Source organism: Panthera tigris, chromosome B4 (genome assembly GCF_018350195.1).
Source record: "Panthera tigris isolate Pti1 chromosome B4, P.tigris_Pti1_mat1.1, whole genome shotgun sequence".
NCBI lineage: Eukaryota > Metazoa > Chordata > Mammalia > Carnivora > Felidae > Panthera > Panthera tigris.
Genome location: NC_056666.1, coordinates 13,778,174 through 13,805,670, shown reverse-complemented (window position 1 = coordinate 13,805,670; position 27,497 = coordinate 13,778,174). Strand labels below are relative to the sequence as shown.

At 44.3% G+C, this 27,497-nt stretch overlaps 1 protein-coding gene across 5 annotated transcripts; it reads left to right on the top strand.

Annotated features, from left to right (window-relative positions):
• Positions 1-64: 64 nt before the first annotated feature.
• Positions 65-26,268, top strand: ACBD7 (acyl-CoA binding domain containing 7). 5 transcript variants are annotated; one of them, XM_042993732.1, is made up of 5 exons: positions 65-491; positions 24,298-24,415; positions 24,564-24,626; positions 24,707-24,823; positions 26,239-26,268. In XM_042993732.1, exons 1-4 carry the CDS (start codon positions 432-434, stop codon positions 24,778-24,780), a joined length of 315 nt encoding a protein of 104 aa, XP_042849666.1. In that variant the 5' UTR covers positions 65-431; the 3' UTR covers positions 24,781-24,823; positions 26,239-26,268. The 5 variants fall into 5 exon arrangements, with proteins under 5 accessions (XP_042849666.1, XP_042849665.1, XP_042849667.1 ...); XM_042993731.1 differs by lacking the exon at positions 26,239-26,268 and having other exon boundaries at positions 24,707-24,961; XM_007081254.3 differs by lacking the exons at positions 65-491; positions 26,239-26,268 and adding an exon at positions 15,619-15,658 and having other exon boundaries at positions 24,707-24,961.
• The last annotated feature ends 1,229 nt before the right edge of the window (positions 26,269-27,497 follow it).

Here is a 27,497-nt window from a genome sequence, read left to right as displayed (position 1 = left end):
GTGGTAACCCGCCGCTCACCGTCTCCGAGGCTAGGTCTGGGGGCTCTTCAACTGTAGTTGCGAGAGGGCTGGTTTTTCACGCGTCGCCCACGCCCTTCTAATCCAGTTTCTACCTTTCAGCGCCTGGCGGTGTTGGCTCTGTCTCTCTTCCCGCTTTTCTGTATTTGGCTTGCCTAAGGGGACGCAAAACCCTGGTCCTTGTCCCGGTGCCCCCATCTCCGTCGCATCCCCAGTACCAGGAAAATCAAGATAAACGGGGGATGAGGGGTGGTTTGCGATTAAAAAAAAAAAGTGCTTACAGGCAACAATGTAGGCAATCATGAGCCCCCTGAAAGGAGAGAGTAAAGAAGACTTTGCTTTCTGCGACGGCGGCTCAGAAAAGTCCTCCAAAAGTCCGCCGTAGCAACTCCGACCAGTGGAAACTAACGGTTATGAATGGAGTCGCTAGGAAGGCACGGACAACCGCAAAACAGCTGAAGGACGTTTGCAAGGTCAGGCCTCTGAACCTGTTGATTTAGCTGTGGCCAGAACTTAGAAGAAAGTAGGTTGCTTCTGACTTAAAGAGCCTGCTCCCTCCCCACCCCATTCCTTTCTCTTTTCCAGCCCAATTTAGCGCCCCTCCCCCACTTTACTTTTCCTCTCTCCATCTTTCTCAAAAATTTTCCATCCTCAATCTCTTCACTGCTCGTTTTGTTTTCCATTTTTTGGATCTATTTCCTGTATTTTCAGTTTTTGTCACCTACATAGCGCCCAACTGGCGATAAAGTAAACAAAAAACTGTGTTCCCTTGGGTCAAAAATTATTGCAGGTTACACAGGGTTAAAGTACAGTTTGATTTTTTTTTTAATCACAAATGAAAAGATTAAAAAGAATGAAGTTACAATGAGTTTGAGTGTAACAACAGGCTTTTGTTTCATAAGATGAATCTTATTGGTTCGTGATGAACTGCCAACATTCAGTTTTAAAGTAGTCTTAGATCTCTAGCTTTTAAGCTGTAAGAGAAATGCAGACGCACATACCTAATTGCAATGCTAGAGTGATGGGAAGGAAATGTGCATAAATTTTTGTCCCCCTAAGGTTCCAGACTGTGTAGTTAGATTTGTAGCATCTTCTCAGTTTGCATTCCCTCTGTGAGTATTACCTACCATTTACACCCCATGGCTCTGGAGCCAGGCTGCCTGGATTGAAATCCTAACTCCATCCGTGGCCAAGTATCTGACTCCTAAAGCAAGCGAATTAACCCTCTCCATGAAGTGATAAAAATAGTACCTGTTGTGCTTATTAGAAGAGATCATCTCTGTAAGATGATTAGCCCAGTGGCACAGAAAAAGTGCTGGATAAGTGTAACTGTGATAAATGTAGGGACAATCTGAATTAAGAGTTAATAAAAATTAACAGTAGCCTCTATGATTTTAGTGCATGTGTTTTATTTTGAGACTGCCACTATAATTGCCACAAGAATTTTGCTAAAATGAACAACCACACTTCAAAGAAGTTGGATCACACAAACATTGCAAGAAAAAAACCAAACACTTCTCCCGTGACCCAATTACTTCAAAACACATTTCCTTTCAATGTTCCTTTCTGATTTGTTTCACATCTGTGCATGTATTTAAATTGTGAAATAATACAGATTAAATTTTGTATTCTGATTTTCTTTCCATATAACTTTTTTTAATGTTTCTCACATAGTCTTCAAATTATCACTTTAACTCACGTGGTGTATATGTATATATATGTACATATGTATATAGAACCTTTTTTTAAATGTTTATTTTTGAGAGAAAGAGAGAGAGAGAGAGAGATACAGAGTGTGAGTGGAGGAGAGGCAGACAGGGAGGGAGACACAGAATCCAAAGCAGGCTCCAGGCTCTGAGCTGTCAGCATAGAGCCGGTCAAGGAGCTTGAACCCATAAACTGTGAGATCATGACCTGAGCTGAAGTCAGGTGCTTAAGGGACTGAGCCATCCAGGCGCCCCTGTATATATAACCTTGTAATGACAGCTATTACAGTTATTTTGCCCTGTAAAGCCTCAATTTGGTCTTTGAATAATGAAGTTTACTTTTTACATTAATTCCAGAATTGGACTATTGGTAGATTTATATGCTTGTCATGATGTAAGAGTGGTTTAAGGGCCTTGGTGATAAGTCATGTCATTAGCTATCTGTAGATACAACCTAAACGTGAGACATTTCAAGCCGTTAAGCGATCTCTAAGCAACAGCATGGTGACGTGCCACACATCCATAGATAAGGCCAGTAAGGAGAAAAAGAATCTAATTGGATGTAGGCCATTTATTATACTTCTGAGACAGCAAAAGCAAGATCAGCATGATTATCAGTTCCCTGCCTCCCTAGGCCCACGGGACATCCCTAGTCCCAGAGATCACTAACCATAGGTGTCATGAGTGATGGGGTCACTGCATTGACAAGCCCGCTTTAAACTTCAGCTGAGCAGTTTCATAGACTTACACAGAAACCTGCAGCTATATATACCCTAAGGTGGCGAGCAGAGAGGGCAGGGGGCAAGGTGAAAAGCATTAGTCTCCACTAAAACTAGGGAAATGGAAGAGAAACACCTTTTTTAAAAATTTTTTTAATGTTTATTTTTGAGAGAGAGAGTGGGGGAGGGGCAGAGAGAGAGGGAGACAGAGTCCGAAGCAGGCTCCAGGCTCTGAGCTGTCAGCACAGACCCTGATGCAGGGCTCAAACTCACGATCCATGAGATCATGACCTGAACTGAAGTCATACATTTAACCAGCGGAGCCACCCAGGCGCCCCGAAGAGAAACACCTTTGTGGGAGTCTTCCACAAGATAGGGACCCTCGCTGCAGAAGGGTTCTCAGGCATTCTGCCCCTGCAGTCAAGCCTTGCCTACATGGCTAGATGGAGACATGCAAGGTTGTCAGGGGGCCTTGGAGCAGAGCTGTCCTATTCAAAAAGAGATATTTGAAAGATCTTAAATGGTCAAAGAGCTGTCTGGGATGTTCTTTTTTTTTTTTTTTTTTTAATAGATTCTATTTATTAGAGTTTTGTTTTATTTTTTGAGGTTTTCTTTTTTTTTTTTTTAAAGTAACCTCTGCACCCAATGTGGAGCTCAAACTCACAACCCCAAGATCTAGAGTCACACGCTCCACTGACTGAGCCAGCCAGGTACCCTTGTTTTGTTTTCTTTTTAAGGGCAGAGGCCTAATGTGATAGGAATCTAGGCTTTAGATTTTCTATAGGTCCTGAAGAGCCAGCACCAGTAATTTTGGAAATAAAGTGTCTGTATGATACAAAATAAGCTACAGGTAACTATTCACAATGTACCATAGATATACATAAACATAAACCTGTAATTTTAGACTTTTTTAAAGTAGACATTTATACTGGGTTGCCTGCGTGGCTCAGTGGTTAAGCGTCTGACTTCGGCTCAGGTCATGATCTCATGGTTCGTGAGTTCGAGCCCCACGTCGGGCTCTGTGCTGACAGCTGGGAGCCTGGAGCCTGCTTCAGATTCTGTGTCTCCCTCTCTCTCTGTGTCTCAGCTGGGCTGGGTGCTAAAAGGCCTCACAGAGAGGTGCCGGTTCAACCAAGACCTGGAGGAAGTGGAGGACTGAGCCGGGGAAGAGTGGGGGAAGGTTAAGGCCCTGAGGCAGGAGTGTGCTTGACCTGTTAGAACGGGGAAAGAGACCCAAGCAGCAGGGGGAGCCCTGGGAAGGAAGGTGAGAATGACAGGAGAGGAGAGAAGTGGCTCTAGGCTTGTAGCCCACACTAAAGATAATTCTTACCCTGAAGGCTTCCTGGAGGAGGAGGTGCGAGTCTTGAAAGAGGGCCGGGCCAGTTAAGAAGATGGGGAAGAGCATTCCAGACAGTGGGGTGGTAGCTAGCTATGGGCCTGGATAGCTGGGGGTGGGATGTGCAAGTGAGGAAGGAGAGCAGTGAAAGATGAGGTCGAACAGGTCAGTAGGACCTGAATAATCCTGGACCACCACATACACTATGCAGAGGCTATTCTAAAAGGAGAGTTAGCAGGCGCCTGAGTGGCTCAGTTGGGTGAGCATCCGACTTTGGCTCAGGTCATAATCTTGCGCCTCTGTCCCCCTCTCTCTCTGCCCCTCCCCTGCTTACGTGCTCTCTCTCAAAAAATAAAAAACATTTTAAAATATAATAAAAATAAATAAAAGAGTTAACATTTTGCTTCAGACAATAGATCTCAGCCCTGCTGTGTCACTCCTGGTGCTTGCACCCCACAGCCTTTTTAACATAATCTCTGGTGGCAGGAATCAGGCATTAGGTTTGTGTCTGTGGTTTGTCTTCCAGATTAAATGCTCAGCCACAATTAAGAAGTGCTCATCTTGATAAATACTACGCAAAGTGACCTAAAGAGTCATTGCAATCCCTATCAAAATCCCAATGGGCGTTTTTGTTGCATTTAAAAAAATCCTAGGGGCGCCTGAGTGGCTCAGTCTGTTACGCATCTGACTTCAGCTCAGGTCACGATCTCATGGTTCATCAGTTCGAGTCCCGCGTTGGGCTCTGTGCTGACAGCTCAGAGCCTGGAGCCTGCTTTGGATTCTGTGTCTCCCTCTCTCTCTGCCACTCCCCTGCTCATGCTCTCTCTCTCTCGAAAATAAATAAACATTAAAAAAATTTTTTTTAAATCCTAAAATTCATATCAGATCTCACAGAACCCCTGAACAGCCAAAGCAGTCTTGGGAAATGAAGAACAAAATTGGAGGGCTCACACTTTCAGATATTAACAACTAACTACAAAACTACAGTAATGAAAACAGTGTGGTGTTGGTATAAAGACAGACTTCTACATCAATGGAACAGAGAGCCCAGAAATAAACTCTCACATAAATGGTCAATTAACTTTTGACAAGGAGGCCGAGACCCTTTAATGGGGAAAGAGCTGTTTTTTCAACAAACGGTGCTGGGAAAACTGGATATCCACATGCATATGAATGAAGTTGGACCCTTACTTATACCTCATGAAAAATTAAACTCAAAGTGGATCAAAGATCCAAACTTATGAGCCAAAACCATAAAACTCATAAAACATAGGGGAAAATCTTTGTGACATTGCATTTGGCAGTGATATCTTGTATCTGACAACAAAAGCACAGGCAACAAAAGAAAAAAATAGATCAATTGGTTCTTCATCAGAATTAACGTTGTGCATCGAAAGACACCATCAAGAGAGTGAAAAGCCACAGGGGAAGATATTTTTGCAAATTATATCTGATAAGGGAGTAATATTCAGAATATATAAAGAACAACAACTCAATCACAAAAAGCAAAAACAAACAAAAAACCATGGGGCCCCTGGCTTGCTCAGTTGGTAGAGCATGCAACTCTTGATCTTGGGGTTGTGAGTTAGTCTCCCAAAAAGTCAACTCAAAAATGGGCAAAGGACTTGAAAAAGACATTTCTCCAAGGAAGATATACTAATGTCCGATAAGCACATAAAAAGATGCTCAACATCCTTAATCATTAGGGTAATGCAAATCAAAACCATGATGAGATACCACTTCACATCCATGAGGGTGGCTATTATTAAAGCAACAGAGGGGCGCTTGGTTGGCTCTGTCAGTTAGGCATCCAACTTTGGCTCAAGTCATGATCTCATGGTTCATGGGTTCAAGTCCCATTTTGGGCTCTGTGCAGACAGCTCAGAGCCTGGACCCTCCTTTGGATTCTGTGTCTCTGTCTCTCTCTGCCCCTGCCCGGCTTGCACTCTGTCTTTCTCTCAAGAAATAAAATAAACATTAAAAAAAAAAAGCAGAAAATAACCAGGTTGGTGAGGGATACTGTGAAATCAGAACCCTACTACATCACCAGTTGGAATGTAAAATGATGCAGCTGCTGTGGAATACAGTTTGTCAATTCCTCTAAAAGTTAAAATGTAGAATGATGATATAACCCAGCAATTCCACTCCTACGATATACCCAAAAGAATTGAAAGCAGGGACTGAACAGATACTAGTATGACAATGGCATAGTTGCTTTATCCACAAGAGCCAAAAGGTAGAAACAATTTAGATGTCCATCAACGAATGAGTGAATGTCATATTTACATACAATGGAATATTATTCAGCCATAAAAAGGAATAAAATACTGACACCTGCTACAACATGGATGAACTTGAAAAACATTATGCTAAGTGAAATAAGCCAGTTGCAAAAGGACAAACATTGTGCAATCATGCTGTATAAAGTCCCCAGACTAGGCAAATTCATAGATTAAAAGGTAGAAGAGAGGTTACCAAGGCTGGGGGGAAGGGGAGGAGAAGGTGTTTAATGGGCACAGAGTTTCTATTTAGGAGGATGAAAAAATATTGGAAATACTGGCGATGGTTAACACAGCATTATGAATGTACTTAATACCACTCTAAATACTATTTTTTCACTCATTTTTCTTTACTATTCCTTTTTTATCTCATTTTCATTTTTTTCTTTACTTTTTTCTCATTTCTTCCTTTTAATTTTTTTCTCATCTTTTCCTTTTATTTAGTTTGTTAGTGTTCAGTTTTGTTTATTTGTATGCTCATCTAGCATTGTGTTTTGATTCCATTACAAAGATCAGCTGATCAGGTGGACTCTGGAATTTTCCTTTGAGGTGACGTGGGCCAAGCTTCTCACCAACTTCTCCCAATTTTAAGTTGGCCTTGGGATACCTTGACTCCAAAGTCAACAGTAAGTCCAACATGCCCCTGGGCCTCTCTGCTGTCTCTGCTGATGAGGATCCATATGGCCAGCCACCAGCTCTCAAGACCATCATCAAGGGTTAACTTGGCCAAGCTGAAGTTGGCTCGACGCATCCTGCCTTAGGAAAGAGGTAGTCATTAAAATCATTGACAAGACTTAGCAGAACTCCTCCAAACTCAAGAGACTATCCTGTGAATAAGAATCAGGAAGGCCGTGAACCATCCCAAAACAATTATTTGAAGTGATCCAGACTCTGCCTTATCCTGGAATACTCTAGTGAAAGAGAGGAACTTGAGTTCCTACTGGCTCACGGCAGTCTGCAAGAAAAGAAGGCCACAGGCAAATTCCATCAGATAATGTCTGTGGGGTATGGTCACCAGGAGTGTGTTGTCCGTAGATTTAAAGGCATGTTCTTGGATGCTGACATGGTAAGTTTGAAGACTTTGGCTTCAGTCACAATTCACCTTTGGTGAAAAGCTGGGTGCCTCCTTTGGCAACCCCCTCTCCATGCTGTCCCAGAACTCCTCCAGGGTCAGATAAGATGGAACCGTGGTGGGTGTGTGGAATCTGAGGGTGTTCTGTAGACACTGGTCAGCGGACCCCTGCCTCCAAGGAGTACTCAGTGGAATATACCATATCCCCTTTTACACATGCAGGAAATGTGAAAAACTGCTCAAGAAATCTCTCATTGTCAGTCTCAGCAAGAGAGCACTTTAGAGCCCAAGATCTATGGATGAATACAGGTCATGGAGATGAACTAAAAAACCCTTATGTGGAGCCACTCCCTGACTACAAGGAAGCCTGGTTGAGTTGATCGTGCCCGGAGTCACATAGGGAAGAGATCAAGACTCGCTGATGGGCCGTAAGCACAAGGAAGCAATGACCTCCTGTTTGCTCCTGAGTTACGAGGGAGCCGAGCTGGAGGGCCATGTCGTGGCCCAGAAACCCCAGGCTTCGGCTGAGCTAACCAACAGCAGCATGCTTTTCTCGTCTCACCAGGTACAGCGTGGAGTCTGCAACACAGAGCGAGGTAGCCGTGAGCTGGCTGTTCTCACCTCTGATTCCTGCTCTAAGAGCGCTCAGCAGAGCAACACAGAACATGGGCCACCTGACAATGGTCAGGTGTCAGGGTAGAAGTTCCACCAGTCCCCCACCCTGCCTGGAGAGGAAGAGACCACCCTCACCTTCAGAAGCAGTGGCCCCTCCACCAGCACAAATCAACTTCTGAGTTCCCTGCTTTGGAAGGAGGCTGGCCTCGGCCAGGCCTCCATGCAGAAGGGCAGAGACAGCCTCACCCTGCCAGAGTCTGGGGCCTCCACAGCCTGTGCTCCCCTCCACACTCCACCTCTGCACCCCAGTCTCCCAACAAGGCCACACCCGCAGGGACCCAAGTGCCACGGCCCAGTTAGGCCTCAGGGCTGTGCCCCCCAGACCTCTCAGGTGCCCCAGCCCAGCACAGACTCCCAATTGTGTCCCTTTGGCCACTTCTTCTGTCCACACATCAGAAGCAGTGGCAAAGCCACAGAGGGAACCAATTTCCTCCGGGGTGTGGCCGAAGGAAACCCGATCTACCTTGGCAACTTCCCACAGATGAGCCATTCCCGAGGCAAGGGGCGGCAGGGGACCACTGAGAACTTCTTCAGCCGGTTCAGGTTCAAGTTTATACTGAGACATCTGTGTTTCAGGTTTGCCAGAAGGAACCTGAAAGCAAACACTGATAGCAAACACTGAGACACTCAGACCTCACAGACTGAGAGCAGGAACAGTGATGAAGGAGAACTGTGGGGAGGCCAAGCAATGCTCATTACACTTGACATGGGGTAGAAAGAACGTGAACTTCATGCAGCCCAGTGAGAAGGTGCAGGAGACCGGCCAGGGGCTGCACACAAAGAGTGGCCAGTAGGAGCCGAGGAAGAAGTTTGCCCCGCTGTGTGTGCAGCGTACTCCAGCCAAGGGGATTTTGCACAGTGGATAGAAGGGTCCACGCGGTCACAGCCATCTCTCAGTGGAGTTCCACTTAAGTGGACAGCAGCACCTCTGCAGCATTCAAGAGCATTGCTTCCGAAACCACGGCAGCTTAACCTTTAAAAGGCTGCCAGGAGCCTCCAGGGAGACAAGGGGCGGGGCGGCCACCGGCACCCCTACCTGGGCAAGACTGCCGAGGCCCTGTGGCCTTCTTTGTGCCGGAGCCGCCAAAGCTCTGCAGCGCTTGGCCCGCGGTTCTCGTGTGCTCATGGGGGAGGCCAGTTGGTGTTTCCACAGGGCAGTTTGGCAAGGCGTCAGAACCCTTAATGGGTTCTTCTGGGAAAAATCTCCCTGGTGACTTTCACCGAGGGCCTCACTAGCATTAGCGCGAAGTCTGCTGCCAAAAATAGTTTGGAGTTTATCATAAGAAAACTCGGCTGCCCCTGATATATGCACGCTTAATGCCGCTTGTGTTTTCGGATGCTCGTTCTGGCTGCGAGTTGGGGGATGGGTGGGGTAAGCATTAGACTCCCTTGTGCTTGGACAGTGGCTTTAACCTCAGGGACTGGAAGTGAAGGAGGCAGCAAGCAGAAAATCAGCCTGAGTGTCATTGGCTGCTGTGCGACCTTCTCTCATTTGTAATTTTCTTCATTCTACACAATTTATTCCAGAACGCAGAGACAGGAGGATGCTTTCCCAGCTCGTTTTTATGTGCCGGCATAATGCTGATACAGGAAAAAACAAAACAAAACAAAACAAGACAGTATGAAGAAGGGAAGTTACAAAATAAAGATGGATGAAAAATCCCTCAAAATATAACTCACAGTCCAGTCATGTATTTAAAAAAAGAGAAACATTTCATCAAGTTCAAAATTAATAAGGAATGCAAGGTTGGTTTAACAATCAAAAATCAATTCATGTAAGCTCTCTTGAAAAGATTAAAGGGGAAATATATGATCATCCCAATCCCAACAGAGACATTAAAAAAGCTTTTGATGAAATTCTACATCCATTTATGAAAACAAGTCTTGCCAAACTACAAATAGGAAGAAACCTCCTTAACCTACTAAAACATGTATATCCATCAAAATAAGCCAGCTGCAGCGAACATATCACATTTGATGGTGAAACACTGAACACATTACCTTTAAGGAACCATATACTATTCCTAGCCATTATTATACTCAGGTCCTGGCTAGTGCAGAAAGGCAAGGAAAAGAAAGATTTGAGGAATGCAAAGGACTAAGTAAAACTATCATCATTCATAGACTATTGTTTGATAAATAGAAAATCCCAAATCATTTACTGAAAAGTAATTAAAACTTAAGAGATCTATCAAGGCTGCTGGATAAAGAGTCAATAGACAACAATCAATTCCCTTTCTCTGTACCAGTTACAAAAGGATGAACAATGCAAATTTTTTAAAGACTCCATCTATAACGTAATAAAAAAATTATAAAGATACTTAGAAATAAATCCCCTTAAGGGGCTCCTGGGTGTCTCAGTCAGTTAGGCATCGGACTCTTGATCTCAGCACAGGTATTGATCTCAGGATGGTGTGTTCAAGCCCCGAGTTGGGCTCTGTGCTGGGCATGAAGCCTACTTAAAAAAAAAAAAATACATATAAGATGTGTGAGACCTTTAATGGAGAAAATTGGAAAACTCTCTGAAAACATTACAGAAAAATAATTGAAAAAGATATGAGTCATGAATAGTGAAACTGTCACAAAAATATCTGCTTCTCCTCCCCCACCCAACTGATGTAGCTTTTCAATGCAATTCTAAGAAAAATTCAAGAATTTTCTTTTGTGGAACATGACTCATGGATGTTAGAGTTTAGAGGGAGGAGCAAAGTGCCAGAACAACGTTTTGTGAGGATGAACAAAATAGGTAGGATTTAATGATTAAGACAGTTTGACATGAGTGGAGGGATAAACAAAGGGAGAGTCCAAAAACCAATTATATAATTGCACCTTGTGTTTTCTTTTTTTATTTTATTTTATTTAAAAAATTTTTAAATGTTTTTATTTATTTTTGAGAGAGAGAGAGAGAGACAGAGTGTGAGCGGGGGAGACACAGAATTGGAAGCAGGCTCCAGGCTCCGAGCTGTCAGCACAGAGCCCAATGCCGGATTCGAACTCACAAACCATGAGATCATGACCTGAGTCAAATTTGGATGCTTAACGGACTGAGCCACCCAGGTGCGCCACACCTGGTGTTTTCTTAAACACACTCTAATCAGCCTTTGTCCCCCACCACTGCACTGAAACTTCTCTCTCCAGGTTGTCAGTGATCTTGACAATGACCAAGATCCAATCGATAACTCTCAGTCCTCCTCCGCCCTGACATGCTTTCTCACTTGATGTGCTTTCTGGACACCACATTCTCTTGGTTTTTCTCTTACTCAATGACCACTTCTTCTCTGTCTCCTACACTCATTCTTCCTCTCCTTTCCAAGCTCTTAATGTTGCGATTTTCCATGGCTTAGTCTTCAATCCTCTTTCTTCATCTATATACACTCAGTTTCTAGAGTCACCCAGTCTGAGGGTTCTAAATACTATCTCTCTGTTCATGAGTACCACATTAATGTACCCCGCCCAAACTAGACTTGATATCCAACTGCCTATTTGACATCTCACTTGGATGTCTGATATCTCAAAACTCACATGTCCAGAACTAAACTTCTGATCTTTGCTCCCCGCCAAACCCACTCCACCAGTGGGCCTCCCAGTGACTCAGGTCAACACTCTTGGAATTATTCCAACTCCTCTCTTTCCTTCACATCCCATGTAGCATCTTTGAGGGACTACTGTTGACTTTACCTTCAAAATATATCCAGAATCTGAGATACTTCTCACTACTACCACCTGAGTTTGAGATACCCTGTAAGTTCTTCCCTGGATTATAATTATGGTAAAGATTCTGCTTCCAACCTTGTTTCCCTGCAATCTATTTTCAACACAGCAACAAGAGTGATCCCTTTAAAAAGTAGTGGTATCTTGGCAGATCGCACTCAAAACTCTTCAATGGTTCTGTTTCACTCCCATTTAACCCCAAATGCCTTTGTGCAAGGTCTTGTCCGGTTTCCATCTTCTATTCCCTGGCCTCTTCTGCTCCTCTGCTCTGGCCACACTGGCTCCCTGGTGTTCTTCACACCTGCCAGGGAAGCTCTCTCTTGAGGGTCTCTGTATTGGATGCAGCTCTTAGGGGGTCTTCCTGATCAGCTCTTTCACCTCCTTCAAGCTTTTACTCAAATGCCATCTTCTCAAAGAGACCTGCCCTGTGTCCCCTACTTACCGTTGCAGGTTACCTCTTCCACCCCACATACCCACGACTGCCCATCTCAGCAATCAGAAAGAATGAAACCTTGCCATTTACAACAAGGCGGATGCTGAGTGAAGTAAGGCAGTCAGAGGAAGAGAAGTATCATATGATTTCACTCATATGTGGAATTTGAGAAACAAAACAGATGAACATAGGGGAAGGGAAGGAAAAATAAGATAAACACAGAGAGGGAGGCAAAGCATAAGGGACTCTTAAATACAGAGAACAAACTGAGGGTTGCTGGAGGGGTTTGGGGTGGGGGGTTGGGCTACATGGGGGATGGGCATCAAGGAGGGCATTTGTTGGGATGAGCACTGGGTGTTATATGTAAGTGATAAATCACTAAATTCTACTCCTGACATCATTATTACATTATATGTTAATTAACTTGGATTCAAATTAAAAAAAAAAAAAGACTTACCATCTCTTTTGCTCTTTTTAAAAATTGCACTTATCAGGGCATCTGGGTGGCTGAGTTGGTTGAACGTTCGACTCTTTATTTCAGCTCAGGTCATGATCTCCTGGTTCCTGAGATCGAGCCCCACATTGGGCTCTGTGCTGAGAGCACTGAGCCTGCTTGGGATTTTGTCTCTCCCTCTCATGCTCTCACTCTCTCACTCTCAAAAATAAATAAATAAACTTAAAAAAAATTTTTTTAATTGCACTTATAATCTAAAATCTTTTAATAGACTATAGAATTCACTTATTATATATGGTATTGTCTGCAATGCCCTACCAGAATGTAATGCAAGGATGGGGATTCTTGTTTGTTCTGTTGACTAATGTCTTTCAAGAACCTAAAACAGTGCCTTGCTCATAGTGGGCACTCAGTAACTATTTGAATGAATGAATGAGGAAGATAGGATATAATGGAATCAAGGGAGTCACAAAGGTAAGGATAATATTCTATTTATTTTTAAAAAATCTTTAATGTCCACTTATTTATTTTGAGAGAGAGAGAGGGCATGAGCGGGGAGGGGCAGAGAGAGAGAGGGAGAGAGAGAGAATCCCACACAGGCTCTGCGCTGCCAGCGCAGAGCCTGGAGTAGGGCTCTAACTCATGAGCTGTGAGATCATGCCTGAGCCGAAGTCAATTTAACCAACTGAGCCACCCAGGCACCCTGGTAATGTTCTATTTCTTAAACTGGTGGTAGTTTCATAAATGTGCCCTTTATTTTTAAAATTTTACATATATATGAGTGTATGTATGTATATTGATCTGTAATCAATATTTAACAATATAGTAAAAAAAAAAAAAAAAAGAACTTGATTGTCCAAATTGATTCACTTCCTAAGGGCTCCAGAAAGCTGGGTTTTCACTGTACCTAGTATATTATTATCACTGGACAGAGACATCAATATATCCATTGTCTTTTCTTTCTTTTTGTTCCTTGGAACAAGGCACCGTGGCTCTAGCCTCTGGTCAGAGGAGGGCAACTCAAGAGGACATGCTTTGAAAAGAGTTCTTAACATTAGATAATAAAACAGCACAGTGTACCTTCCCTTTCCCCTTTTCCTGATTTTTTAAAAATGTTTATTTTTGAGAGAGAGACAGAAACAGAGATAGAGCGCAAGTCGGGGAGGGGCAGAGGGAGAAGGAGACACAGAATCCCAAGCAGGCTCAACCTGGGAGCTGTCAGCACAGAGCCCCACGCAGGGCTCGAACCCACGAACCTCAAGATCATGACCCAGAGGAGTCAGAGGCCCTTCTTTTCCTGATTTCTTATAATGACTATAATGCCCAAATGTCTCAGCTACAGGTTCACACGGATACTGGCCCTCACCCCGTATTTCCCTACTGGAACACTTGAGGGCTTCCCCAGCTGAGAAAGCACTCACTGTCCTGAAGCTGCCTTTTGCCTTTGTACCCCACAGTGCATTTCCCATCACCTGGAAATTTAAAAACTAAAAACCAAAAAAAAGCCTGGCCAGTGCGTTTTGTTAACATTAGCTTCTTGTCTTTTACTTGGAAATTCACTGATTACACCATGAAAAAATTTTCAAGGAGAAAATTTAAAAACCAAGGGATTTACACGAAAAAGACAAGCAAATATTTTTTTAAATGTAGTTTTATGCAAAAACAAGCTAAAATGAAAAAAAAAAAAAACCAAGCTAAAATGTTTTAGGGCCTATCTTTCCCATCTCTTGCATGGTTATATGTTGTATTGTTAGACGTTTCAAGTCAGTAACTTTCTAAATCCTGAATTTGTCAGTTCTTCCGGGCACCTGGCTCCATGAAAGTTTTTTTTTTTTTTAATACTTTTTTTTTTTTTAATGTTTACTTGAGACAGAGAGAGACAGAGCATGAACGGGGGAGGGGCAGAGAGAGAGGGAGACACAGAATCAGAAGCAGGCTCCAGGCTCTGAGCCATCAGCCCAAAGCCCGACACGGGGCTCGAACTCACGGACCGCGAGATCGTGACCTGAGCTGAAGTCGGACGCTTAACCGACTGAGCCACCCAGGCGCCGAATACTGTTTATTTTTGAGAGAGATAGAGTGCGAGCAGGGAAGTGGCAGAGAGAGGGAGACACAGAATCCAAAGCAGGCTCCAGGCTCCAAGCTTCAGCACAGAGCCAGATCCGGGGCTTGAACTCACGAACAGTGAGATCATGACCTGATCTGAAGTTGGACACCCAACCAACTGAGTCATCCACGAAAGTTTCTTTTAAATGAAGAGTTGGTGGTAGTGGTGGGCGGGGGAGGTGGGGTACCTGGGGCTCGGTGGGTTAAGCCTCTGACTCTTAATTTCAGCTCAGGTCATTATCTCACGGTTTGTGGGACAGAGCGCCTCCCGCCCCGCTTGGAGCGTGGAATCAGGTTCCACGCTCAGGTTGGGATTCTTTCTCTCCCCCTCTGTCCCTTCCCCACTTGTGCTCTGTCTCAAAAATAAACATTTAAAAATATATAAAAACATAAATGAAGAGTGGAAAATTAACTCCTCATATCACCAGAAAATGCCGTTCCAGTTCTTTGAACAATTAATCCAATGTGAATCACAACCTCATTCTGTGTATCTGTAGAGCTGCGGTGACACTGGATTTGTTCCCCTGGCGAAAGGGCTCAAATTGAATACGCACGTAGTTTTGTGCCTTTGCCCTGAGAACTAGTTAGGGTGGTTGCAGCACGTGTTCAGAACGTATTTTTGCTTTTTAAAGAGAAGACGCCTTTTTCATTGCCGATGAACTGCACCTAGAGATGGGAGAGGAGACGTGAGAGGTCTCAATATACTGCCTACAGTCCAGGTTTCTCGGTTTACGAGGGGGCGGAGGTATACATATATACACAAAAAGGAATCCCCACTGATTTCCGTGCCCTGCAGAGACCTCTCTGGATTTCCTGAAAACGGTCTTTTGAGAAAGAATTGGGGAGCGAGCCAAGAGCGGAGAGGAACTCATTTAAATTCCCAGCTCTTTCCCTTTCCAGTTCCAAGCTGCACCCTCGCTCGCAACTAACCACCCTTGCGAGAGGCTGGAGAGCCGGACCGCTGCCTCCTACACGGCAGGTGCGGCTCACGGCTCAGCCCCGCCCCCAGAACCAATGGCCAACGGGAACCATCCAATGGGAGCTGGCGGGCGGAGGCGCGCCGCTATTTAAGGAGTCGCGGGGCGGGGTCTGGGTGAGTGTGCGTCGGGAGTGTGGCTGAGGTTGGGTTTTGTGACCATGTCTCTGCAGGTAAGTCGAAGGCCGTGAGGGAGGGTTTACCCCCCCCCCCCCCCCCCCGAGGGAATCGCTGCAGTGGCGCGTGTGGCAAGCGTGACGCTCCTGGCCGGCGGGCCGCTCGGACCTGGAACTTGGGACAGTAGCTGCCTGCAGTCCTCTTGCCCCCGTTTCCTCCCCTTCCCTCATCCCCGCTCCCGCCCGCCCCGAATTGTCCTTTGTGACCCCGAGGACACTCCCACCTGCTTCGCGAGCGTCCACTTAGGACAGTGGGGACCGCACCGGTGCCATCTATCGATGGCGAGCCGGGGCTCCCTATGGCAACGCTTGTGAACCCCGGGGATTGGTTAAACGCCAAGTAGTCTCACGTTCCCGGGAGGGCGGACACCGAGTTGCTCCGGGAGGACCAGGCGGCCCTGCCCCTCCAGTTCTTCCCATCTGAGAAATGGAGGCGAGGGCGGCTGGGGTCCCACCCGCACCGCCTCGCTCCTTGGTACAGCCAGGGGCCTCTCTCAGGCAAAAGTTGTTTTGGGCAGCAGAGAGCTGTAAAACTACAGTAAAAAATACTGTTTTGCTGATATGCGAAAAAAGTAAATGTTCAGGGTGGGAACTTTGGGGAAAGAGAACAAATGTAAATAAAGGCCATCAGGAGTTCCTTCACCCAGGTGACAACCACTGCTAACACAATGGATTCGTTTCTAGTATGTGTGAAAAATGTGTATGTGTATATATATATGCCTGTACGTGCTTGCACATACAGGTGCATGTATACATAGATACATGTGCATGGTATAAGTGTGCATATACACACACACACTGATTCGATTATACTCTTAGGTGTATACAGTTTTGTTCCTGTACCTATCACTGTATTATGAGCCCCCTTCCAAGCCCCTGTCCGTCCTTCGGGTGCTGACCCCTCGGGCTTGGGCTAAGCGCCATGTCCTCTGGGAAGGCTGCTTCCACGCCCGCTGACACTCTGTCCTCTGTGTCCCCAGAGTGCCTGCAGCTCCTCCACTATAGCAAGTATCACGTGATCACTGTTGACTTGCTCATCTCCCACTGGAGCCCGAGCTCCTTGGGCGCCGGCTGCCCTGTTTCGTCCCCATGTGCCTGGCAAAGGCCTGGCGCATCATAGGTGTTCAGTACGTGCGTTAAGTAGTATGATCCAAGTGATGAGCTCTGGCTGGGCAGAGTCAACAGAATGAAATCAAGAATATGTGCTTTCTTAATGGCATTTAATCTTAACACCTTCCCCCTGAGGTTAATAGTATCATTTGGGGGGGGTGGGGGTGGAGTCTGAATCACAAGAACTTTGTTGCTAGCATAGAGTCCCATGGCATTGTCTCTCAAAGCTGGAATTCAAACCCAAGATCCTGATGTGAGGCCAGTGCTCTTCCCACTTGAGCTCCTCATGGTTGCACCGGGAAGGGCCCCATAGAGAGGGTACATGGGAGCCACACCATGGAGCAGGAATGTATCAAGTTGTGGCACCACAAAATGGCACGCTGGATGGAAAGAATGACCTTGGTCCCTGCTCTGGAATGGGCTTCTCTACCCTGGAAGGGAGAAGAAAGGGGGATCCTTGAAGTTGTGTGTGAAACTGTGTCAGGGGCTGACCTCTTGTAAAGAGGGCCAAGCGTTTCATTAGGTTATCAAATGGTTCCATGTTCCCCCACATTATGAGGAACGCTTTTCCAGAGGTTCCTTCCTGGAAGGCAGGGACCTAGCATGGTTGTTGAGAATCCTTAGAATTCTCCTCAAGGCTTGGCTTGCCAAGGGGAATTGGGTTTCTGTCACTGGGAAAGGGTATAAGACCTTACAGCAAGTAAATCTGGAGGCAAAGATCCCTATGCCTCTGAATAGCCCTGTCCGGCCCTCAGGAAGCCATGGGCACTTATGGAGCATTTTCATTTTGTCCTGATTATAGACACAAGAGGGGCACACTGTAGAACATTTGGAGAGTATAGAAAGTGGTAAAACACCAGAAGACTTACCAATAATCAGAGGCAATTACTGTTTGCATATTTTAGTATACTTCTTGCTGGTCTTTATTTTTTCTACATGGCTTACAAAGCTGAGTGTATAAAGACAATTTGGTATTATTTGTTAAATCAACATATGTTTCATTGTGAATAAGTTTCTCTAGAATTAGGTTGTTTTTTTTCCCCACAAAGAGACTTAAAATAATAATGGTAGCCTTTGTTAAACACTCACCATGTCCCAGGCACTATTTAAAATATTTTACATGTGTTGGGACGCCTAAGTGACTCAGTTGGTTAAGCGTCCAACTCTTGACTTTCTCTCAGGTCATGCATGATCTCATGGTTCGTGAGTTTGAGCCCCACGTCGGCTCTGCACTGACAGTGTGTGGCCTACTTGGGATTCTCTATCTCCTCTCCACAAACCCCCCCACCCCAAATAAATAAATAAACTTAAATAACTATTTTACATGTGTTAACCTGATTAATCTTGCCAACAACCTTGTGGATAGGTGGTATTATTGTCCCATATTCTGGCTGAGAAAACAGACACAGGTTAAATAACTTCCAAGGACACATAGCTCTTAAGAGATGAAGCTGAGATTCTAATTGGGGCAGTCTGGCTCTGGAGCCAGTGTTTTGTTTTTGTTTTTGTTTTTGTTTTTGTTTTTGTTTTTTGAGAGAGAGAGTGCAAATGAGCAGTAGAGGGAGAGAGAATCCTAAGCAGGCCCTGTGTTCAGCACAGAGCCTGATGTGGGGCCTGATCTTACGACCCTGAGATCATGACCTGAGCCAAAATCGAGAGTCAGGTACTCAACTGACTGAGCCAGCCAGGCACCCCTAAAGCCTGTGTTCTTAACCATGACATTGTTTAAAGCAGTTGGCAACTTCCTAGAAAGAAACTCAGAAAGAGAAGGCAGGGTGTATGACCCTTGTCACATGCACCCATGCTTCTTAGACCCTTGTAGGGATTAATTAGGAGGCTGGGCCATTTTCCAGGTTATTTAGGTTGGAGAACCCAGTCTCTCTGATTTACAAGTGATTTTTGTTCATGACAAAACAACTGTCCTAGTTGTGCTACTGTTCTGTCTTTGGCGCTGGAGGAAACTTTATCCAGCACCTCTGCTGAGATCACTGAGGTTCTGACATTACATTGGGGCTATCCACTTTCTGTACTGGGACTTTGGATATTTGGATCAAAGGCAGCTCTGCATTGGAGAAAGAAAATGGGGGTGGGGGTGGAATGCCTTCTTGAGCTTTTCTTGTTTGATACCCAGGCCGGTGACATTTCCTGCTTATCCCTGACTTATTTTTTTAACGTTTATTTATTTTTGAGACAGGGAGAGACAGAGCATGAACAGGGGAGGGTCAGAGAGAGGGAGACACAGAATCTGAAACAGGCTCCAGGCTCTGAGCTGTCAGCACAGAGCCCGACACGGGGCTAGAATTCAAGGACTGTGAGATCATGACCCGAGCCGAAGTCGGCTGCTCAACCGACTGAGCCACCCAGGCGCCCCTGCTTATCCCTGATTTAAATAACACAAGGTAAAATAACGTTTATTTATTTTTTTTAAAGAATAGAAAAATTCTATTAAGGAAAATAGTTACCAAAGCCCTTTTTAGAGAAATAAAGAGGTTATAAGACAAGGAATAAAGCTAAGAGCACATAGGGGCCTCCTGGCTGGCTCAGTCTGTGGTGTGGGCAGCTCTCGATCTCAGGGTCATGGGTTCGAGTCCCACACTGGGGGCAGAGATTACTTAAGTAAAATATAAAACAAAATCTTTTTAAAAATACTGGGAGCCCATAGACATTCCTCTGTGCAGAATATGTCAACGGGGAGCTGCCGGCCAGCCTGACGATCTTTGGGAGTTGGGCAAAGAGGAACCAGGTGGTGAAAGCTCTAGACAAAGACTGGTTGGTAGCAAAGCTATTGCAAACGGCAAAGGGTGGATTTAGGAAGGAGAGGGGGAAGTGTCCATGAGGGGGATCAACAAAGCTGCACTAAGTGTAATGTTGTTTTTTTGTTTGTTTGTTTGTTTGTTTGTTTTAACATTTATTTATTTTTGAGACAGAGACAGAGCATGAACGGGGAAGGGTCAGGGAGAGGGAGACACAGAATCTGAAACAGGCTCCAGGCTCTGAGCGGTCAGCACAGAGCCCGACGCGGGGCTCCAACTCACGGACCGCGAGATCATGACCTGAGCCAAAGTCGGACGCTTAACCGACTGAGCCACCCAGGCGCCCCTGTAATGTTGTTTTTAAAAAGTTATATTTGTATGCTTTAAACTTACAAGAAATGTGGGTTGAAATTTCTCTTGATAGATTTTTTTTGCCACCTTTGACCACATTCATCCATTTCCCCCACCCTTCATCCCCACCTGTGGTAACTGCCAATCTGTCCTCCTTTTCCCTAAGTTTAGTGACCTTAGATTCCACATACAAGTGAGGTCCTTTAGTATTTGTTGGTCTCTGTCTGACTTCACCTCACATAATGCCCTCAGGGCCCATCCTTGTTGCTGCTCATGGCAGGATCTCCTTCCCTTTTATGGCTGAATGATATTCCAGGATGTGTGTGTATGTGTCTGTATAATATTTTCCTTATCCATTCATCCATCATTGTGATGAGGGACCATAAGGCAAGCTGAGGGTCAAGCACAAGCTAGCACAACCCACCCCCCCTTGCCACCCCAGGTGGGATATGTGTGACATTCCTCAGACACTCCTGGCTGCCCAAGAACAAAGGAAAGGACAGAAAACAAATGGTTAGACTGATAGAGTCTCCCTCAATTTACAAATATCTTAGTAGTAATATCACAAGAAAAAGGCAATCTTATCAGTAGCCTAAAGTCCAGGAACTGCCTACTTTCCTAATGTTAATGCTTTGCTAGAGGGAAACACAACCTTAGCTTGACAATAGCTAGGCCTCCGGTAATCTATGAGTCTTCTTTAGCATCTGGAAATCCCTTTGCTGCCAGCTCAGAGCCTGAGCCTGCTTCTGGATTCTGTGTCTCCCTCTTTCTCTGCCCCTCCCCTGTTCGCACTTGTCTGCCTCTCGAAAAAAAATAAACATTAAAAAAAAAAAACAACACTTCCTCTTGACTTTACCTCCCCCATCTCCATAGTGTATAACCAGTCACTGTTCACAACCCCAGTGCTGTTCTTTCTGCCCACAGGTCCCGTCCCCGTGCTTTAATAACAATCACCCTTTTGCACCTCTTCAAGAATTCTTTCTCTGCCATTGGTTCTGAACCCCCTCCATCACCCCAAAACCTCATTGATAGGGCACTCAACTTGTACTTTCCAAGTCTTGACTCTTGTTAAAAACAAAAACCAAAACCACTGGGCGTGACCGTGGGGGTACCAGCATCGCTGTGAGACAGGGGCTTTGCTTCCGCCCAGAGGTAGAATTACTGGATCACGTGGGAGCTGGATTTTTAATTTGTTGTTTTCCACTGTGGCTGCACCAGTTTATGTTCCCAGCCATAGCGCGGGAGCGTTCCCTTTTCTCCAAGGTCTCACCAACACTTATTTCTTGTCTTTTGATTTTAACCATCCTAATAAGAGTGAGGTCATATCTCATAGTGGCTTTGATGTGCATTTCCTGGTGAAGAGTGATGTTGAGCACCTTTCCATGTGTCTGTTGGCCATCTCTATGTCTTATTTATTTTTTCTTAATTTATAAAGGATTTATTGGATTTTCTCAGAAAAATTCTCTGAACTACATAACTAAGTTCTACACACACAAGCTCTCATTCTTCATTTAGCCTTGATTTTCTTAGTTTTCATGTTTCTGATCATCTGCCATCTTTTTTTGTTATTATCTCCATTTTATTTATTTATTTTTAACTTATTTATTTAAATTCAAGTTAATTAACGTAATTTTTTTCATCCACTGTCTTTTAAGCCATTTGGCATTTTGTTTTTTCCACTTGCCATTTTGTTTTTTCTGCGTTCCCCAAGCATTATTCAGCAACTGGGCTGCAGCCCTTCTCACTGGTAACCTCTTCTTTTCAAGAGACAGGCACTTATTTACAATAGTTCTGTTGGTTCTGGGACCATATGAAGAATTCTGTCTAAAGGCTTTCCCTGCTTGTTGTCTTGAATCTCTCAGATCCTGATCTTCCAGCCTTAGAGCAAGTAGCTTTCATTCCAGACTGTACTTTTTATACTTTCTCTTCAGCTTTCTTGGAATCGTTTCTTTTTTTGTATTTTTTGTTTTTCTTCTGCAAATGAGCTTCTTTCAACTTTCCTGATGACTTCTTTATGTTGTCTGGCCAGCTGTAGTTAACTTGTCTAGAATGTTATCTGGGAGGGGTTTTCTTTTTCTTTTTCTTTTTGCCTTCCTCTGAAGCCCTTTATCAGTGCGCACCACCGACGCCCCATCTGAAGCCCAACCACCGCTCCTCTTCTCAGCCTTCCCCAATAGGGAGCTCCACTTGCTACCCTGCTGCTGGGCTGCGCCTCCTTCTCCTCCCCCAGGGGGTGCTCCGCTTCCCCTACCATCCCACCCCCCAGCCCCAGGTGATGCCCTGCTTCTCGGTCCTCCCCCAGAGGGTGCTCTGTGCTCCACCTCCTAGGCTGGGCGGGCTGGCTCTCCACCCACATCACTAGTGACAGGTGCGAGAGGATCTGTGCAGCGTCGGACCCTCTCCATTTGCCTTCCTTTCCCATTTTGTTTAATTGATTTTTTTAAAGCTATCGAGTGGTATGAGTTCTTTATATTTTTAAAATATTAAGCACTTTTTATTTTATTTCATTTTTGCATTGTTTATTTTTTAATTTTTTTTCAATATATGAAATTTACTGTCAAATTGGTTTCCATACAACACCCAGTGCTCATCCCAAAAGGTGCCCTCCTCAATACCCATCACCCACCCTCCCCTCCCTCCCACCCCCCATCAATCCTCAGTTTGTTCTCAGTTTTTAAGAGTCTCTTATGCTTTGGCTCTCTTCCACTCAAGCCTCTTTTTTTTTTTTTCCTTCCCCTCCGCCATGGGTTTCTGTTATGTTTCTCAGGATCCACATAAGAGTGAAAACATATGGTATCTGTCTTTCTCTGTATGGCTTATTTCACTTAGCATAACGCTCTCCAGTTCTATCCACGTTGCTACAAAGGGCCAGATTTCATTCTTTCTCATTGCCACATAGTACTCCATTGTGTATATAAACCACAATTTCTTTATCCATTTATCAGTTGATAGACATTTAGGCTCTTTCCATAATTTGTCTATTGTTGAGAGTGCTGCTATAAACATTGGGGTACAAGTGCCTCTATGCATCAGTACTCCTGTATCCCTTGGGTAAATTCCTAGTAGTGCTATTGCTGGGTCATAGGGTAGGTCTATTTTTAATTTTTTGAGGAACCTCCACACTGTTTTCCAGAGTGGCCGTACCAATTTGCATTCCCACCAACAGTATTAAGCACTTTTTAAAGATACATGATTTGCAAATATTTTTTCCCATTCCATAGGTTGCCTTTTCATTTTGTTGATGCTTTTCTTTACCTTGTAGAAACTTTTCAGTGTGATGGAGTCTCATGTCTTTATTTTTGTTTTAGTTGCCCTTGCTTCTGGTGTCAGATCCGATCATTGCCGAGACCAGTGTCTGCCCCCTATATTTTCTATCTAGGAGTTTTATGGTCTAAACCAAAGGTCTTACTTGACCTTACTTTAAATCCACTTTGGGTTGTGCATAGTGTCAGATAGTGGTCCAGTTTCATTCTTCTGTATGTGGCAGTCAAGTGGTCCCAGCACCATTTGGTGAGGAGAGTGACCTTTCCCCCATTCTACATTCTTGGCTCTTTGTCAAAAATTAATTGACCATATATGCATGCTTTTATTTCTGGGCTCTCTGTTCTGTTTCATTGATCTGTTTGTTTTTAGGCCAGTACCATACTGTTTTGATTACTGTAGCTTTATAATATACAGTAGTTGCAAGTCAGGAAGTGTGATGACTCCAGCTTTGTTTTTCTTTCTCAAGGTTGCTTTGACTGTTCTATACAAACTTTAAGGTTGTTTTTTTTCTATGTAAACTGTGCCATTAGAATGTTGATAGGGATTGGCTTCGACAAATCTATAGATTGCTTTAGGTGGTAGGGACATTTAAACAAAATTATTTCTTCCAATTCATGAGTATAGAATAGCTTTCCATTTATTTGTGTCTCCTTCAGTTTTTAGAATTTTCAGTATTAAGAATTTTTAGTATTGGGGCGCCTGGGTGGCTCAGTCAGTTAGGCATCCAACTTTGGCACAGGTCATGACCTCAGGGTTTGTGAGTTCGAGCTCCACATTGGGCTCTGAGCTGACAACTTGGAGGCTGGAGCCTGCTTCAGATTCTGTATCTCTCTCTGTCCGTTCCCTGATTATGCATGCGCGCTCTCTCTCTCTCTCTCTCTCTCTCTCTCAAAAATAAATAAATAAACATTTAAAAAAAGAATGCTCATAATTAAGAATTTTATATAGTTGTCCCTATCTTATCTGTGTATCAGGTACCAGGAGAGGTATCTGTAAACGATAGTTCTGGTGGAGCCAGACTGTAATGGTTCCAATTCTGTTTGAAAGCTTCCTCTTTCTTTTTGAGTTCCCGGTATTTGGTGGTAAATGCCCCCAAGATAGATGGGCCTGCCGAAAGTTAGTGAATGCACCATGCACCTTTTTTTCCTTTTGTTCTAGGCTGATTTTGATAGGATCGCCGAAGATGTAAAGAAGATGAAAACAAGGCCAAATGACGGAGAACTGAAAGAACTCTATGGGCTCTACAAACAATCTGTAGTTGGTGACATTAATATTGGTATTTCATATATATGTATATGTATATGTATGTTAATATTTTTTAAATAATATATTTAAAAGTAATGATAAGTTTCATTTGAACAATGTTTGTTAGAAGTATAGAGTAAAACATAACCTTGAAAATGTATCTGTCCTTCTTTTGGCAGAGTGTCCAGGAATATTAGATTTAAAAGGCAAGGCTAAATGGGAAGCATGGAACCTCCAAAAAGGTTGTTAGTTCTTTAATAAGTGAAATAAACTTTCTTAATTGCCCGATACATCAGTGAGATAATCTGTTTTGTCTTTCTAGGGTTATCGAAGGAAGATGCCATGAGTGCATACATTGCTAAAGCAAAAGAGCTGATAGAAAAATATGGAATTTAAAATTCAGCTATGAGAAAGTTTTCCTTTTGAAACCTTCATAATGGTATCATGACCTAACATCTGGATAAGAAATGCACTGTTAACTCTACGTGTCGTGAATATTTTTGCCATTAACATGAATTGTAATCCTTAATTAGTGGTACACTGAAACTGTGTTATGTAATGAAATTTTACTTGCCTAAACCAGATGATTGTAAAAGTTCTTTAAAAAAATTTTTTTTGCTCTGGTAGTATGTGCACAAAAACATTAACAATTTTTTTTTTTTTGGCTTACCAGTTTTTCTATAGAGAGTTAACATTATTGGTGTATAATCAAAACAGTTTATTAAGAACGAGTAACAAGGTTTTTCCTTTGTTGCATCGTATAGCTTTGGGATTCTCACTGACCTGGGGCCTTCGTCAACCATAGACATCTGTGGTTCTTGTCCTTACTCTGTAATTCTTTACTAGGTGACTGAGGCAAATTATGTAACCTCGCTAATCAGCCTCCTCTATAGAGTAGGGGGAAAATCAGTCTCACAGTGTTATAAAAACTGAATAAGGAAACTGTAATTATCATACTTTAGTTTAAAGCACACGTTATGAAAAGCCTAACAACAAATAAGCTAAAAATTTTAAAAAGAAACTTATGAGTCGATGACTATTCAAAGAAAGAAAAAAGCTACCAACTATTTTTTCTCTAAATGTCTGCATTTAAGACAAACCAAAAAATCAAATGTAGTGTCTAGTGATAATAAACCTACAACTACTCCGCCTCTTAAGCTCAATTTGTATCGTAGTGAAAATGCAGAGTCTGGAATATCATATTGGCCTAATCCTCAGTCTTTCTTGCGGGCACACAGCTTCCCTGGAGGAAGGTGGCCTTCTTTTAGCAGTTCTAGAATCTGTCTGAGATTGCGTAGGATAAACATCATCAAAACCAGTGTAACTCTATTCCCTGGATAAGGGTGTGCATTTGGTATGCTATGACCAGTGAGGGACAGTTCATTTCATGTGACTTTAAAAAAAAAACCAAGCAAACAAACAACCGAGGTTGACTAGATGAATTTCCAGGGAAGTGAAAAAAGCCAGTCTCAAAATATCATGCTGTGTATGATTCCATTTATGTAACGTTCTTGAAATGTTCTATGTCTATAGAGGACGGAATAGTGGTTGCCACAGAGGATGGAGTAGGGAGGTAGGTGTGGCTTTAAAGAACAGCAGAAGGGATTCTGTGGGGATGGAATGTTCTGTCCCTCGACTCACAGTGAACATCTAGCTGTAACATTACACTGAGTTTTGTACATGTTACCATTGGGGGCAACGGGGTAGATCTGTATTATTTCTCACAACAACATGTGAATATACAGTTATCTCAAAATAACAAGTTTAATGAAAAAAAAAAATCTAGTCGATTCCTATTCCGGAAAATTTTGGAAAGTAGAGATGATTCTCATCTCTGCTAAATCTTCCCTAAAGATAGTCAGGAGTCTTCGATGATGACGTCAGCGTCCAAATCCAAGAAAATGAGGACGTCGGCAATGACGGGGCCGCTCCTTCTAATCGAGGGCCTGGAAGCTCCCAGAGCTATTCCCATGTGACTTCGCCTTCACCGGGAGGAGAGGCGGCCGGGAAGGCGCACCTCAACAGCCTGACAGCGGCTACATCATGCAATTCCCATTGTGGACCATATTAACTAACAGTTGTTCAAATGAATGATCACAAATCAAATGACTTTTGCGTCGCTCCTTCCATAGGGAGCCCTGGAGATGGTGTCTCGCCAAAGGGTAAAAGCACAGCAGGTACTAAGCACCTATTATGATTGGCTTGAGGCTATTTTTAGCTCAAGTTGATTACCTGAATCCTAACTCCTCCCACAATGAATTTTTAATATATTTTTTAAAGATTTTATTTGTAAGTAATTTCTTCACCCAGTGGGAGGCTCACACCTACAACCATGAGATCAAGGGCCACAAGTGCCACGACTGAGCCAGCCGGGTGCCCCACCCCACAAGGAATTTTTTATATTATTTGCTCTTCTGTTAGGAATGATCAACTATGAAAACTACGTCCTGTAGGCATTTTGCTCTACCTCATTCACTAACACAGACGTGAACCCCTATTATGGGATCCTTAGCAAACCGATGCTTTAAAATGGGACATTTTAATACGGTTCGCTGTGTTAGGCACTGGAAGCCTTCGGGAAGACACATCAGCGGCACCGCTTAGCGGGGTTTATCGCGAAGGCCCACAGGACATGGGAAATCGGGTCTCTGCACCGACGGGGTTCCGGAGACAAACACTGACTTGGACTTGCCAGCCCCAAGCGTTCGGTGCCTCTTGTCCCGTCAGCAGGAGGCTGTGGTCCCACGTGCGGTGTTGTGCCTTCCGCGGACTCGGCTGGTTTTCCCTGTATTTCTGCATTCTCCCCTTTGAGCTCCTGTGTCCCCCGGCTGTTCTGCTTCCTCCCCGTGTCCGCAGGGCGTTGTCCCAGGGCGAGGCTGAGGCCTCGGGTCGGGCATGGCATTCGCGCGTGGCCGCTCCGCACACCGGAGGCGGGATACCAGACTGGCTGTCCTCGGGAGGACTGCTGCCGGCCCGAGTCAGTCGTTGCAGGGCGCCACCGGGGCCCACGGAGCCAGCAGGTGCCGGGTGTAGGAGGGGCCCGCTGGGAGCGGCCGGGCTTGGGGGCTTTCTGAGGACTGGCCCGTGGAGACGGCGGTGATCGCTCGGGACTA